This window comes from Diospyros lotus, chromosome 14, assembly GCF_014633365.1.
Source record: "Diospyros lotus cultivar Yz01 chromosome 14, ASM1463336v1, whole genome shotgun sequence".
NCBI lineage: Eukaryota > Viridiplantae > Streptophyta > Magnoliopsida > Ericales > Ebenaceae > Diospyros > Diospyros lotus.
Genome location: NC_068351.1, coordinates 241,894 through 258,298, shown reverse-complemented (window position 1 = coordinate 258,298; position 16,405 = coordinate 241,894). Strand labels below are relative to the sequence as shown.

Below are 16,405 nucleotides of genomic sequence, written 5' to 3'. Positions count from 1 at the left end.
TTAGAAGTAAACTGAAATGTTATTTGAATATTTAATTTTAATATTTGAGGTAATGCTCCTCAATAATAATATATTTATTATATTAATAAAATATATCAATGTACGAAGATCCTCCAAATTTCGAAGTAACATTTATAATAAAGTTATTAGCATTTATTATAATGGGTCGCATACGATACGCGTTTCGCAGACGGTGGTCTGTCTGTCAAGGCTTGAGACGAGAATTAATTATTATTGAGGAAAACCAAACTAGTTTGGTTTGTATTATTATTAATAATAATTAATAATTACATACATTATAAGATCTCCTCGAATATACTAATCTTCTTCTTCTTCTTCTTCCCCCAAACCTCAACCCAGGGCTTGGGGTGCACAGAGGGATCGACGCCAGCCAGCCAGCCAATACAATTACAAATTTACAATGACTCTAACCTGATCTGGTTTTTGTACTATAATTATTATTATTATTTCCGAAACAGCCGCCGCCGCCGCTGCTTCCTTTCTCCGTTTTTCTTCCCTTTCTGCGTCCCCCGAAGCAACGTGCTGCTGCTGGTCCGCGGATCAAGTGAACCGGCTAGCCCAATTTCTTATTTTATCTTTCAATCGCATCTCGTCTCTCTCGCTTGACATTACACACTGCCCCGATTTTATTAACTTCTGCAGCTTCCTCCACCCCCCACTGTAAAAAGGTAATCTCTCTTCTATTCCGTCGATTCTAGGCCTTCTTTCCGTGGATTAGGATGCGATTCGCTCACAAAGCTCCGTATCCTTTTCTTGTCTGTTTCGGTAAGTTGAAGTAATTTGGTTGCCCTGCCTTTGGATTCAATTGACCTCGAATCTTTGCTTCTGATTAATCTCCTGTTCCCCTCCCTCGAGTTTTTGCTTTTATTTATTGATTTCGTCTACTGTGCACTTGCTAATTCCCTGAGATTGAGTTAGTTTGATTTGGTTGAGGGGACTTGGGGTTTTTGCCAGGATTTTTTCCGTGTGGCTGTTTTATTGAGAAACGCCTGTTCCAGTTGCCTCCTTCTTCCCGCTACTTCTTAGTTTTATCTGTTATATTTGAAAGCAAATTTTGATTCGCTATTGAAAGAATGTTTGATTCTTTTGTCCTTACTTAGGTCCGATTCAAACAAACGCTGTTGATCTGATCGTTTTGGTCAATGAGGTCCACAACCTCAATATGCCTCGCTATCAAATTAAAGCAGTTCCCTTAAGGTTGAGTTGGGATATGAGCAACTTCTCTCTTGGTTGATTGCACGTATAGGTTATTGTAACTGCTATCTGACATTCTTGAGTACAAAAATCTTTGTCTTTTGATGGAAAGGATGGAGTCAAGGTCCAAACATTTGTTGTTCTTTTTGCTATTTCTACTGATTTTGAATAGTTATGCCGTCGCTGAGTCAGTAACAGAAACTCCTCCAAGGTTGAGGGCCGCTCCACTAAGGAATACAGAGGGCAGTGTCATAGATGGCACAGGAAGTGAGGATGGCCTTAGATCTGATAACTTTATTGATAGACTGGGTGAAAGGAAGGCTGGAAGTGGCCGAGTCTCAGTCTCCACAGTTGCGTTATTCACCCTGGCAATGGCGGCTGCCACTGGTTTTGGAGCTGTGCCATTCTTTTTTGTGGAACTTGATCCCCAGTGGGCTGGAATATGCAATGGGATGGCTGCTGGAGTGATGCTGGCTGCAAGCTTTGACCTAATACAGGAAGGCCAAGAGCGTGGTAGTGGCAACTGGGTTGTGATTGGAATTTTGATGGGTGCCGTTTTCATCTGGCTTTGTAAGAAGGTGATGGCTCTAAACCTTTCGCATTATGATGGGAAATTTTCACCTCCACTTCCTTGGTTTTTATTTTATTTTATTTTTTATAAAGAAAACTATATTAACAACAATCACTAAAAAGAAGTGACATCCCTTTCTGCCCCAAGGCACAGGTCAAGTGGTTGGGCCATGATAAGCTGAGATTCGCACCAGTAGGTCATGGGTTCGATTCCTTGTCCTGCGCAGTGAGGCAAAGCCTCCACCTGTGATTTATCTCCTCTGCTGAAATCGAGGGCACGAGCGGCGGGAAACCGTGCACGGGCGGTAATCCCAAGTGACATCCGTTTCTATAATACCATAAACTTCTATTTATGCCGCGTTTTCTTTTTCCTGACTTGGTTGTTCCTTCTGTTCTTCCCATCATTGGCCTTGTTATCATACATTTCACATTGATATTCTCATCATTTTAGGATGCTGCTCCTGTAAACTGGTTCACATGTTTAACTAATTTCCTAATATGTTGATGTGATTTTGAGCAGGCACTATCACTCATCTTGTAGTACCTGAATTATTATAAACCTACAGTAATTTGACATGTGACTGGTAATTTCCCTTTCCAAAGGTCTGGCATTGGCAAAAGGCTTATATTATAGGAGGATATCATCTAGATCGTAGGAGCTTGTTTCTTTACTTGATAGACTAAGTCTGTATTTATTCATTATGCTTTCGAAGTATGTAGCACATTTCCAACATTATCTCTCTGTTAACTGTCAAATGGTATTTGGGTTACTAAATCTTTGTTTATCATGCAACAATATGCCTCTTACACTCAGTGGCAGAGCCAAGTCAGTGGGTCCAAGTGAATATAATTACCAAACCAAGTAAAGAAATAAAAAAATAGTTTCTATGCTTATAATAATATTTCTAATGTACAAATAGACCACATGGATGATAATTTGAATTTTAATCTGAAGTCTGGGATTCACAAGAAGATTTTCTAAAGCTGAGGTTTTTTTAAGGTTCTTGGGTATTGTCATGAATAAGCGAGGGTTTCTCTAATCTTGGTTTTCTTATATAACTTTGTCTGTAATCTAACAAAAATAAAGAAATTTAAGTAAAGAACCTAAAAGATATATATATATATATATATATAATGGAACAAAATAATTAAAGAAAAATTATTAATTCAAACATGAGATGAAGGTGATCAAAAGAAAATTAAAGAATAAACTGATTCACATGTGAATGACAGTGAACTACAAAAAAATAATGAACAAGAAAGTAAATAACTCAATTTGGTGATGGAAACAAAGTTACAAAAATATCAAATGTTGATAGTTCACTTATCTTTCCTTCTTACTTGACTGTGAACAGTGCATTAGAGTGGAGAAATTTCTTTTGGTGTGAGAGTGTGGATGGCAATGGAGCATGTAGGCAAGGTGAAACTGTTTAAAATCTTTGAAGTTGTTAGGCATTAGCCGTGGAAAAGTTCTGGGGGGAAGATGAAGTGATTGATTGGTGGTAGAAAATGAGGAAAGAGCATAGCAAACGTGAGGGGAGAGAGAGAAAAGTGGGGGAAAAGGAAATATTCGTTGGGATTTGGGAATAGATTTGTCTTGAGGAGAAGATGTTAGGATTAGGAGCTCTTAGATACTCAATCAATACTTAATTTATTGCCAATTCTCTACGCACTACACCCGAAACCATCCAACAACAGAAAAACATAAACTGTAAATGAAAAGAACATAATTAACAATGAAAGAATGAAAGAGATACAACCAAACCAAACAATAGGCGCAAGATATATCCTGGTTCGAACTGATCAAAGATCAGTCGTACATCCAGCCTCAAATCCCGAGAGCAATCCACTAGAAACCGGAGAAAACAGTTTACAAGAACCCTCTCTTCTCTTTCACACAAGTACACTGCCCTCTTACAGAGATTACAGACTCTTCCACTCTCAAAGCCTTTTCTCTTTTCTTGGCAATTTCACTCGTATACAGAGACATAAATGAATGAATGATTTGTTCTATCAGACTACCTAGCCAATGCCTTCTATTTATAGACCATAGGGGCGTTAATTACGAAGTCTGATATTTAGCCTAAACAAAGACTAAAATAACCTTTATAATAAAACATCTAAGTTATCTTCTCTCTAACTTAGAAAATTCTAGTCACATTCATTCGCCTAAAAGGGAACTGCTGTTCTCTTATCTTTTAGACAGATTACTTCATGCAAAAACCCAACCGAACATAAGGAGGATATATATATAGAAAAGATACAGATAACTCTTTTTAATTGCAATGTTATATTACTTTAACATTTTTATATAAACTTACATTTTTCACATAAAATCTTTTATATTGTACTATATTTTTGTATAAAGGAACTCTTAATAACTTTTTATAATTTCAGTGGGGTCAATTAAAATTTTTAATTTTTTTACTGGTCAAATTGTAAAATTTATAATTAACTTAGATTTTAAGATTTTAAAAGTATATATACTAAAAAGAAAACCAAATTTCAGTGGGGTCAATTAGCTATTGATCCGCCACTGCTTACTATGAGTCCAGATTTGGCAATTTACAAATGAAGCACTAAAACCCTGACATTGGAGGAAGCTTCCAGCATTTGTTTAAAGCTAGTTATTTCTATTAAAATCATGAACATGAGTCAGAACATTAATCCATTTTCTCAACTTTTGCATTTTTAATCTGATGAGTCTATGCTAGTTCACATGCTTTCTCCAGTATACTGACTTCATCATTAATTTTGATATTCAGTTCCTGGAACAGTATGGTGAAGTAAGTATGTTGGACATAAAAGGAGCGGATGCTACTAAAGTCATTCTCGTTGTTGGAATAATGACTCTTCATTCTTTTGGGGAGGGTTCTGGTGTTGGAGTTTCCTTTGCTGGATCTAAAGGTATATCTCAGGGCCTCTTGGTAACTTTGGCTATTGCTGTGCATAACATACCAGAGGGCTTAGCTGTGAGCATGATGCTTACATCTAGGGGAGTTTCTCCGCAAAATGCAATGTTGTGGAGTGTAATTACATCATTGCCCCAGGTAATATATTTGTGCTTTTGAGTTCTTCATATTAACTTGTTTGTACTACATTTTTGAACCTGAAACAACGAAGCATTTAATGGAGAAGATCTCATCACTTCTTTCAATGGGTCCAATCTATGAAGGCATTTGCTTTGTGTTTCTGGTACTCCAATGATAACTGCTTTGTGGTCATGTCGTGTGGCCCACTGAACTAGTTGGTAGCTCTAGGAAGTGTGCATGATACCTTTCCTCTCAAGCCTTTGCTTAGTGGGACACACCTCAAGCAGTCTCTGTCTTACGATCAACTCGAGCATGGCACCCTTGCTGGAGCAGGTTGCATCCATTTGCATATTTTTCCTGTCCAGGTTCTTGACTCTCCATGGAATAAACCCCTTTCAGAACAAGTTGTACACTAAACTCTCCATTGATTCAGATTAAAGCCTTGTCCTGGTCGAGCCCAATCTTCCTGAAGTGAGCACGCCACATTTGTGTTTGCAGGACATCATTGAAGGCAGGAGCTATAACAGGTCCTAGGGATTCATAAATTAGGCGATCAACTTTAGGATTACGAATCACAATACGTGTAGGAAATTTTAACAATATTGGACTCTTTTTTTTCCGCTAAATAACAATATTGGACTTCAGTTTCATCAGTTGTGTTGGATTTTTTATGGTTCCAGTTAAAGTTTTTCCAAAAATATTTGCACTTCCCAAAGTCTTTTTTTTTGGGAAAAATTATTCCATTAAGCATGTCTGGCTAACTTCCAGGTACATAACTATCCAATTGTCTCCAAGCACACATCTGAATATAGAATTCTACTTGCCCAAGCACATACAATTCACTACAATTGTTAAGCTCTTACACCTAGCCACTTATGCAGCTCTGGTTCTTTCCATTGTACACGAATCTAATGGGATTCTTTCCATTGCACTCGAATCTAATGGGAAAAGCTACTTGTTTGTCTCCACTTATGATCAATGTTGAATAGCTAATGGTTGAAACAACATTAATTTTTGGTTGGATGGGTTTAATTTGTCTCCACTTATGGCTGTTTGCATCCTTGTTTGCTGCAGCCTATTGTTGCAGTTCCTTCGTTTATATGTGCAGATGCATTTAACAAGCTCTTGCCATTCTGTACGGGCTTTGCAGCTGGGTGTATGATTTGGATGGTGATTGCCGAGGTTCTACCTGACGGGTTTAAGGTAAAATACCTTCTTTTGGTTGAATCATTATCTTGAACGTCTCTTTCTAGCTTGATGTGATTGCAACTTCTGTAGTAGGTTAGTTGGTCTCCTCTAAAACTATAACTTGGCTTTTGTTTCTTCTTGTTTCTGGTATACTTTGTGCTATTCAGTAAATGTTGGGTTTTTCTTAAAAATTCTGATTTTGTTAGATTATGACATCAAATAGCACACATTCACCTCAAGTTGATGAGTATGTTGAATGAAATTTTTTGTCACCACAAATTCCTTCTATCCTATGGATTGCCAAGGGCTATGAGTTTAATCAGTAGCAACATGAAATTTAGTTGTCAGAGGGTGACAGTGAAGGTCGCTAGTAGTTTGAAATGTTCATCTTAATAATTGAATGAGACGTGTGATATGACATTTGAATTCACAGCAAAATGTTTTTTTTCTTTTCAAAGGATTGGTTTGAGTGCCTTTAAATTGAAAGACAGCAACCACATGAATATCCTACCAACTTGATGTATCATTCTGTAAAGCCTCTAATGAGGTTAAAATAACAGTATAAGCCCATACTTGCATGAGATAGATCAATGATTTTTACATCTCACTACCAAGAGATTAGTTTTATAGGAGAAAGAATAGAGGCAAAGATACCATCAATATGTACAGCATAGCTGTCAAATAAAAATGCTGGACGAGGGAGCAAAAAGAACCAACCAGAATTACAATTTCTTGACTCATTAAAAGTTTTCTTTATTTAGTTAATTGAAGTATAACAAATTATGATTAGAATTGTCCTTGGATGACTGAAAGGTTTTTAAATAACATATGCAGGTAGAGGCTTATTTACCTTTTGAGGGAAAGAAAAAACTAATTTGCAGGAGGTTTAGAAGTGATTAATTTTGTTTCTGTTAATAAGATGAACCCTCGTCCATTTGGAATTAGAGAGAGGGTCGTTGTAGCATGAACACAAACACCTGTTGTAACAATTCCCGTCGACAAACACTCAAATCTCCCTCAAGACAAATATAATCCCTCACACACGGATAAGACAGAAAAAGAATACAAGAAAACAACACAAAATCAAAGCACTCGCACACAAGACAAGAGATTTATCCTAGTTCAGAACTCCTAGTTGGAGAACCTGCATCTTGAATGAGATGATCTCGTTCTTCACTATCTTGAAATCGGAAAACAAATATTACATGCATTGATTTCACTCACAACCCTATTACCAAGCTGTCTACCCGGAGATTACAAAGCAATACCACTTTCTCTCACGCACATAAACAACACATACTCTTTCACAAGACAGAACAAAAAACTGATTGGAAGGGAGGAATAAGACTACCGAACTCTCTATTTATAAACTATAAAGGGCGGGATTTACAAGGACTTTAGTAACTGCATGGAAGTTACAGTTATAATCCCTAACTACTAGAATTCTAGAAGCTTTAATCTAATACCTTCTCTTCGACCTTCCTTTCCCGTGACCATATGTCTAATCTTTAGGCAAATATTTCAACAAATTCTCCACCATTTGCATAGGATTTGACTGCTCCAGGGTAGCCACCTACATACAAACCATACCTGACCTAATCTTCTTATCCAACCTCTTTATCCGTGTGAAGCAACTTCAAACAATGCTTCAACTTGCCATAGGAACTGCTTTTGTGAAGATATTTGCAGCATTATCATCACCTGCAACCTTTATTAGAAAATTTTCCTTTTTATCCAATACTTCCCTAATAAAATGGTGACAAACATCTATATGCTTCGTCCTTTCATGGTGAGCTTGGTTTTTAGACAAGTGTATGGCACTTTGACTATCACACATCAAAGTGGCATGCACTACAGGTCCTAAGAGCCATTGGTTAGGCCTTTCAACTACATAGCTTCTTTAATTGCCTCTAATACTGCTATATGTTCTGCCTCAGTTGTTGATAAAGCCACAACATGTTGGAGGCTTGATTTCCAACTGATAGTAGAATTCCATAACTTAAATACATACCCAATTGTGGATCTTCTTTTGTCTAAATCAGCAGCATAATCAACATCCGAATACCCTAAGATGCTAGCTGATTCTCCTATATTTGCTCCACCATAGGACAAAACCATGCTGCCAGTCCCTTTCACATACCTAAACACCCATTTAATTGCATTCCAGTGTGCTCTCCCAGGATTTGCCATAAATCTGCTCACAACACTCATTGTGTGAGCCAAATCAAGCCTTATGTACACCATGCTATACATTAGATTGTCCACAACACTAGAGAAGGGAATATTAATCATTTCCTTCATTCTTTCCTCATTTTTTGGGGACTGATCTGAGGATAATTTAAAATGTTGAGCAAATGGCACATTTACTGTCTTTGTATCTGCCATTCCACACCTTTTCATTAGCTTTTCTAGATAGGATTTTTGAGAAAGGTATAATTTTCTTTGCTTCCCCTAGCTCCTTCATCTCAAATTCTAACTTTAATTTTAGCTTCAATTGCTGAATTTCTTGCTCAGATTGACTTGCTATAATTATGTCATCCACATAAAGGAGCAAGTAGATTGAAACACTAGGTGACATATTTTTAAAATAAATACAACAATCATAGGAACTTCTTCTATATCCTTGGTTTAACATTACCAAGTCGAATTTCCTATACCAATGTCTTGGTGATTGCTTAAGCCCATAAAGTGACTTGTTAAGCAAGCATACCTACTCCACCTTTCCTCTAGATTCGAAGCCTTTTGGTTGATCCATCAATATCCTCTCATCTACATCTCCATGGAGAAAGGTTGTGGTAACATCCATTTGTTCTAATTTTAAGTTTAAGTGGATTGTTATAGCAAGCAACATCCTAATTGAGGTATGTCTTACAATTAGTGAGAAAACCTCATTAAAGTCTATACCTAGGACTTGGGTGAACCCTTGGCAACTAACCTAGCCTTGTACCTAGGTTTCGGATTGCTCCCAGCCTCTTCCTTGATCTTATAGATCCATTTACAGCTTACTACCCGCTGTCCTTGAGGCCTATCAACTAGTATCCATGTTTGGTTCTTCCTCGAAGATTCAATTTCAGTCTTCATGGCCTCTATCCATAATTTTGCATCTTTTGATGACACTACCTCCTCAAAGGTGAGAGGCTCCTCTCTTACAACTTCGGACGCACTTAGTGCATATGACACTAGATTTGAAAATCCATATCTAAGAGGTGGCCTTCTACTTCTTTGCTATCTATCCCTAGCCACTCTATACCTAGAGGTATCAAGTTGGTCACCTAGACTAGAATCCGCATCACTCTCTTCCTCACTCTCTTCATATTGAGCAGAATCTTGCTCGTGAGAGTCTTCCTGGACATTTTCAGATATTGTTTCTTGGACTTCTATACCTATAGACTTAGACTTTTCTCCTAAGGCTGGATGGACTTTTGTATCTAATGATTCCATGGTTGTCCCTTCATCAAATGTCACATCTCTTGTGACAATAGTCCTCGGCCCCTCTGACTCAAGGTTCGACAGCTTATAGCCTTTAACTCTAGTGGGATATCCTATGAATATTCATTTTTTAGCCCTAGGTTCTAACTTGCCTTGCTTCACATGAGCATAGGCCCGAATACTCTAAGGTGGTCTAAGGATGGCTTATGGCCTGACCATCTTTTATAAGGTGTCTTAAACTCAATTGCAGCAGATGGTGATCTGTTTATCACATGTGCTGCAGTTGATACAATCTCCCCCCAAAAAGATTTAGGCAATTTTGCATGAAATAACATCCATCTCACTCTTTCCAATAGAGTTATGTTCATCCTTTCAGCCAACCCATTCTATTTTGGGTTTCCTGGGGCTGTCAAGTGCCTAACTGTCCCGCTTTCATTACACATTTGTGTAAATTCTTTGTTACAAAATTCTAACCCTTTATCGATCCTAATAGTTTTGATAGACCTCCCCATTTGGTTTTCTACCATCTTTTTCCATGTCTTAAAAGCTTCAAAGGTATGATCCTTTGTCTTCAAGACATATACCCACACCATCCTAGAATAGTCATCAATGATAGATAAGAAATACCTAGAGCCTCCATGAGTTTGGGCTTGAGATGTTCCTCGAAGATTTGAGTGGATATAATCTAATGGAGATTTTGCTTTCTTGCTAAATTTAACTTTTGTAGCCTTTCCATAGATGCAAGACTCACATTTGTCGAGTCCTGCAACCTGCCTTCTACCCAAAATGCCTTTCTTGACCATATCCTTGAGCCCTTACTCACTGATATATGACATTCTTAAATGCCACAATCTGGCTTGCATATGGGCACTATTGCTGACCACTGCAGCCTCCCCACTTAAAGTGGTTGCTTGTCGAATGTAAATACCATTTTGAAGCACTGCTTTCATACATATTAGGGAGCCTTTGGTAACTTTCATGACTCCACCATCACCCCTAAAGTTGAGACTATCTCTGTCCAGTTCACTAAGAGAAATTAAATTTCTTTTAAGTTCTGGAACATGCCTCACTACTATTAGGGTTCTAAATGATCCATCATACATTTTAAGTCTTATATCACCAATGCCCAATTCCTTGCATTCATGGTTATTACCTAGCAAGACCTTCCCCCCATTAATTTCTTTGTTGACTTAATCTTCTGCCTTACTCAAATATTCTACCCTCAAGACTAACGGAATAACTCACACTCGAACTGCCTTAGAGAACAGAAAATGAAAACTGAAAATAAGAACATTCAAACACACAAGAAGACCAAAGATTTATCCTGGTTCAATTTCCCTTAAGGAAACCTACATCCAGACTGTTTTTAGAGCCTCCACTATCTTGAATATCATAACCGATTACATGTATTGCCCATAAACTCTCTCTCTCACACAACCCACTATGCAGGCTATACAGAGAACTAAAATAGATTACAAAGCTCTCAAATGCTTTTCTCTTACACAACACATTATTGCTCAAAATTCCCCAAGATAGCATAAAGAACTAGTGAGAAAATAAAGGCCCCCGACCCCTTATTTATAGAACATAAGGGTGGACTACACAAGGATTTAAATAACTGAACACTAGGGATATAACTAACCAAACAAACATCTAGGTGAAATAACAAATACACCCGACATAAACTGATTTACCCAAGACAAACAACTAATCTAATACAAATGATTTGATTTAACATTCTTGATAATTCTGGAACCAATGCCTTTTAGATGTCATATGGTATAAACAACCGAAGTCCATGATCCAATCATTACTCTCAGTTTTTCCAGAGGCAACCATTGCATCAGCACTGTCACACCTAAATTCTCAAACACTAATTCCATCAATAGATTTCTCTAGATGATCTTTTCTTTTCTTGGGACAATTCCTTTTAATGTGGCCCTCGTCATGACAATAATAACATTTAATAGGCCTTTTTCTAGATTTTGACCTAGACCTCAACCTACCTCTTCCCCTAGTGTCTCTTCTATCAGTTTTGATTTTAGCAGTGAGGGCATCTCCTGGGGATGATTTTCCTTCTACCTTATTCTGTAATTCTTTTGAGTTCAGGGCCCCTATAACATCATCTAAAGATAATGTATCTCTACCATGCTTTAAGATATCAACAAAGGTCTCATAAGTCCTAGGGAGGGAATGAAGCAAGACTAGTGCCTTGTCTTCATCCTCATACTTTACATCTATATTCTTAAGATCAAGGCAAAGTCTATTAAACTCATCAATATGATATTGCAATTTCTGACCATCTTGCATTTTAAATGTAAAGAACCTGGCCTTGAGATAGAGACGACTGGACAAGGATTTCGTCATGTATAGGCTCTCCAACTTGAGCCATATCTCTGCAGTCGTCTTTATCTTGGACACCTCCCTTAGTACCCTGTCACCGAGGCTTAGGATCAACGTGTTGTATGCCTTCTTAACGATCTCCTTCTATTGTTTTGTCGTGTAGGTCTTGGGCATTTTTGCTTCTCCCTCCAATGCCTCCTCAAGGCCAAGATTGCCGAGGAGTGCACTCATCTTCATCTTCCAGAGGGAAAAATCATTTTGCCTGTCGAATTTCTCTATATCGTGTCTGGAAGAGGATGAAATGGAAGCCATGATCGCCTACTAGATTGCATCTCCTTTCTTGAGTTTTTCTTGAAATCTTGGATGTGGGAAGAACGGTCGCTCTGATACTAGATTGTTGTAACAATTCCTGTCGACACACACTCAAATCTCCCTCAAGACAAATACAATCCCTCACACACATATAAAACAGAGAAAGAATACAAGAAAACAACACAAAATCAAAGCACTCACACACAAGACAAGAGATTTATCCTGGTTTAGAACTCCTAGTTGGAGAACCTACATCCAAACTGAGATGATCTTGTTCTTCACTATCTTGAAACCGGAAAACAAAAATTACATGCACTGATTTCACTTACAGCCCTATTACCAAGCTGCCCTACCCGGAGATTACAAAGAAATACCACTTTTCTCTCACGCACATACACAGCACATACTCTTCACAAGACACAACAAAAAGCTGATTGGAAGGGAGGAATAAGACTCCTGAACCCTCTATTTATAAACTATAAATGGTGGGATTTACAAGGACTTCGGTAACCGCATGGCAGTTACAGTTATAATCCCTAACTACCAGACTTCTAGAAGCTTTAATCTAATACTTCTCTTCGACCTTCCTCTCCTGTGACCATATTTCAACAACACCATCTTTCTTTAATTCTTCTTGAAAGGAGGAAAGTAGTGGTTCAAAAGCTAAAGAATCATTGATCTTATCTAGATTTGATCTTTGTACCCCTACTGATTGGGATATGATCATATCCCATATTTGTGATGACTGATGTCCTTGAATTCTATCAAAATAGATTTTGTACGATGACTATAAAGTCTCTCATGCTTAATAATTTAAATGTTAGGCAATTGACACCTTTTTCCTTTGATAAATTAGGCAAATAAAAACATATGCAAAGTGCTCTGCCTTTGCCATGTGGATTGTCTCTCCTCAATCATCTTACTTAACAAAAGAAAATTGGCAAGGCCATCCATCAGCCAGGAGCAAGGACTCATGTATGCATATAAGGGTGCTATGGGCTCCTTCCAGTCAACAATTGCTTGAAAGTGGAAATTTGCTGGGCCCACCTTTATGTGCTTATGTGGACTTTATTCAGCCTCCCCCCCACCCCCACCCCCTGCAAAAAAAATAAAAAAATAAAATGCAAAGCATTTATCTAAGATGAAGGATGTCTATATAGAAGACTAACATTTTACAAATACAATGGTCAAAGGTTGTGCTAATTGCAGGATAGATATCAGAAAGATTCTTAGGATGCTTCTTAGGACCATAGGCAGCAGAGTGGAGCAACTGATTTAAATTCTTGGTGTGGAAGGACAAGGTAGTGACAACCTAGATGACTTATTTGGTTGTGATTTGTCAGAAAAACAGCTGTTGGTGGATGGAGTTAAGTGATGAAATATAATTGTTGTAGCTAACAATAAGAAATTGAACGTAGGGAGAGGATTGGGTTAAGGAACTGGATCTAAGTACGGTTACTTCTAATTTAAATCAGAATTTTACTTTTCCCAGTTTTAACTATCTAGCTTTTCATGTCAAAATTTTGATATCGTTTTTTGGTACGATAGGAAGCTTCCGCATCACATGTTGCATCAGCAGCCACGCTTTCTGTTGCATTTATGGAAGCTCTCAGTGCTGTCTTCCAACATTTTAATCACAGTTACAAGTAAGTAACCTGGTTTCCAATTTATTCCATCTTCTAAGGTTCAACAGGGAACTATTTGATTTATGCATCATGTTTTTTTATACAGTCTTGCCCCACCACATAGATACTGTTTAGGAGATTACTTGTTTGGTTCTTTGTTCTTTTCTTTTTGTCTTAAGAAGTGTGTACCTCCTTATCCTTGCTACTAAGACGGTACCTTCCCTCCTTTCAATTGGCACAGATGACTTATATTGTGTTCTTCAATGGTAAGTGTCAAAGGAGCTAAGTTCTCTGAATTTTTATCATATTCTTTCACGATAGGTATTGAAGGGCACTAAGCTCCTCACTCAGTCAGACAAACACCCCCAAAGACACACACACACGCTAGTCACAAGGATAATCGCACAACACCTTACGGGACATATCTCTTCCCAACCTTTATCAGTTGCCCGGGGTACAAAAGGAATGGTCTACGGGAGTGCCAACATCTGACCTCTCTGAAAATTGCATTAAGGTAATTTTTGCATATGTCATCTGTGACATTTGAGACCCTCCATATAAGGACTTAGCAGTTCACACCCCTTATTACCTTGGGGACAACTCTCACCATTGTAGCACAATTGTCATGCCTGCCTCAGCTCCATTTCTACCATGGCCCCTCAACTACCTTGTCTATGCCAACCACTTGGCATGTATCCTGTTTATGTCTACAAAACACCTAATATGTATTAGTCATGCTGCAAGCATAGCTGGGATTGCTGAAGCCGGCCCACAAAGTCTTACCCTACCCCCATGAAGTCATTGCCAAAGGGAGCAACATGTGCCCACAAGCAGTTGCTGAGGCTGCCCATGCCACTAGTGCATCTCGCCCTTGTACACAAATACGTATACTGTCTTCGAAGCTATGCACATGCTGGGTAATGCTGCAGTGTGCAGATGCTGCCTTTCATGCATGCTTCTCTGTACTGGGTGCTGGCCCACTGACCAAGAGTCATGAAGGGCGTAAGGCACCTTTGGAACCATTGAAGGACTGTGCATCCAAGGGACCACCCACTAGCACACTTCCATGCCTTGTGTGTGGCATGGACAAACAAAGGTGCATGCATATGCCTCACCCATACCTACACTAAGGAGCTAACAGCAGGGGTATATATTTGTATAGGGACAACAATCAACTCTGCCTTAATAACAGCCCAAGTTGATAAACATAATTACTTCTAATTAATTCGTGTCCTATGCCTCAGAAAGTGATAAGATGTAAGCTGGACTATAAAAGTTTACAATAGTGTTATATTTAGCTAATTTTTTTTCCCATGAAAGAACCGCATTTTCCTGTTTCCAGTAGTGTAGATGGTTCATGCCTTTACTGTTGACTCTTTAGCAGTGTCCTGTCTTGATTTGGGGTATCTAAGGGACATCACATTCCTATTTCATTAACTAGATTTCAATTGCTTTATGATGCAGTTCAGAAGACGTATCTGGTTTTTTTGTCTCACTCCTTTTTGGTCTTGGGCCATTACTTGGTGGCATGGCTCTTGTAGCATTTGGTCTTACTTTCCGCCTCCAGCATGCTCTTCTTACTGGGTTAGCTTCTGGGATTGCCTTTGTTCTTGGTGCCTGGCGACCCCTACAGCTGCTTCTGTCTGCTAAGATGGGTTTTTTACCCCTTATTTTGTTGCTAGTATTGGGATCTGGATTTTCCCATATTTCAGCTACCAGTGTCCTGAAGCTTGCAAGTCGGAAGAGAACATCTGCCGATGCATTATCTGCAGTAACAGGCTTTTCCATGAGTGCCCTTACTCTCAGATCATTTTTGTCATGTCTAGCAGTTGCTTTTCATGCTCTGGCAGAGGGGCTTGCATTAGGAGTGGCTGCACCGAAAGCTTATGGGCTTGGGCAGCACATGGTCCTTCCAGTCTCTCTGCATGGACTTCCTCGGGGTGCAGCCGTGGCTAGCTGCATCTTCGGGGCCACTGACAGCTGGTATGGATCCCTTGCTGCTGCTGCGCTGATTGGGTTCGTTGGGCCATCATCTGCAATTGCAGCAATACTTGCAGGAATTGACTACAGTGGTCTGGACCATATAATGGTGTTGGCATGTGGGGGACTAATCCCGTGTTTTGGCAGCATAGTTACGAGAGCAATGAAGTTAGATGGACGGAGGGGCGCTTTTGGGCTCATAATGGGCATGGGGTTTGCGACTGTGTGTCTAACATGCACTAAGTTGGTTTGCTTGCACACGCCTTACTGCAACTCAGCACCAGAGGCAGTTAGATGACAATGGAGCTTGTAGTAGAGGTAGCCAGTAAAGAGTCGTAGTTGGGACACCAGCGTGTTCAGGATACAGGTTGGGTTTGACCAGTTTGAGGAGAGAAGTTACACAAAAAAAAATTAAAAAAACCTTGTAAAAAAGATTTTAAGATAGAATGCAACGATTTATGGAGGATAATTTGTCATATGTTATGCACAGGGAGGGAGATATGATTTTGTTTGTGCGTTTAATTCGGCTGTACTTGTGCGTTATTAGTGCATGGCCTCAAGATCAAGAAAACGGCATTTGTGCGTGGGGCTGGGCAGAGGAGGGTCTCCAGACTTGGGATGACCGTCCTTGGCCCTGAGTCTCAGACTTGCCTTTCACTTGTCTGGTTAAAAATGGCCTTGGGTTCAATAATGCAAATGAAACTTCCAATT

General features: G+C 38.9%; 1 protein-coding gene across 2 annotated transcripts; it reads left to right on the top strand.

The window, feature by feature from the left end:
* Positions 1-323: 323 nt before the first annotated feature.
* On the top strand, positions 324-16,216 carry LOC127790025 (putative zinc transporter At3g08650). Of its 2 annotated transcripts, none has more exons than XM_052319246.1 (6): positions 324-689; positions 1,122-1,793; positions 4,551-4,835; positions 5,892-6,020; positions 13,638-13,735; positions 15,179-16,216. In XM_052319246.1, exons 2-6 carry the CDS (start codon positions 1,320-1,322, stop codon positions 15,990-15,992), a joined length of 1,800 nt encoding a protein of 599 aa, XP_052175206.1. In that variant the 5' UTR covers positions 324-689; positions 1,122-1,319; the 3' UTR covers positions 15,993-16,216. The 2 variants fall into 2 exon arrangements, with proteins under 2 accessions (XP_052175206.1, XP_052175208.1); XM_052319248.1 differs by having other exon boundaries at positions 324-786.
* The last annotated feature ends 189 nt before the right edge of the window (positions 16,217-16,405 follow it).

What these genes read in the sequence shown, in the direction of transcription:
- LOC127790025 (XM_052319246.1), top strand. Translation starts at nt 1,320, where the DNA reads ATGGAAAGGATGGAGTCAAGGTCCAAACATTTGTTGTTCTTTTTGCTA. An exon ending in TCATCTGGCTTTGTAAGAAG is followed by an intron (nt 1,794 to 4,550) that starts GTGATGGCTCTA and finishes TTTGATATTCAG; the next exon opens with TTCCTGGAACAGTATGGTGA. An exon ending in CATTTTAATCACAGTTACAA is followed by an intron (nt 13,736 to 15,178) that starts GTAAGTAACCTG and finishes TTTATGATGCAG; the next exon opens with TTCAGAAGACGTATCTGGTT.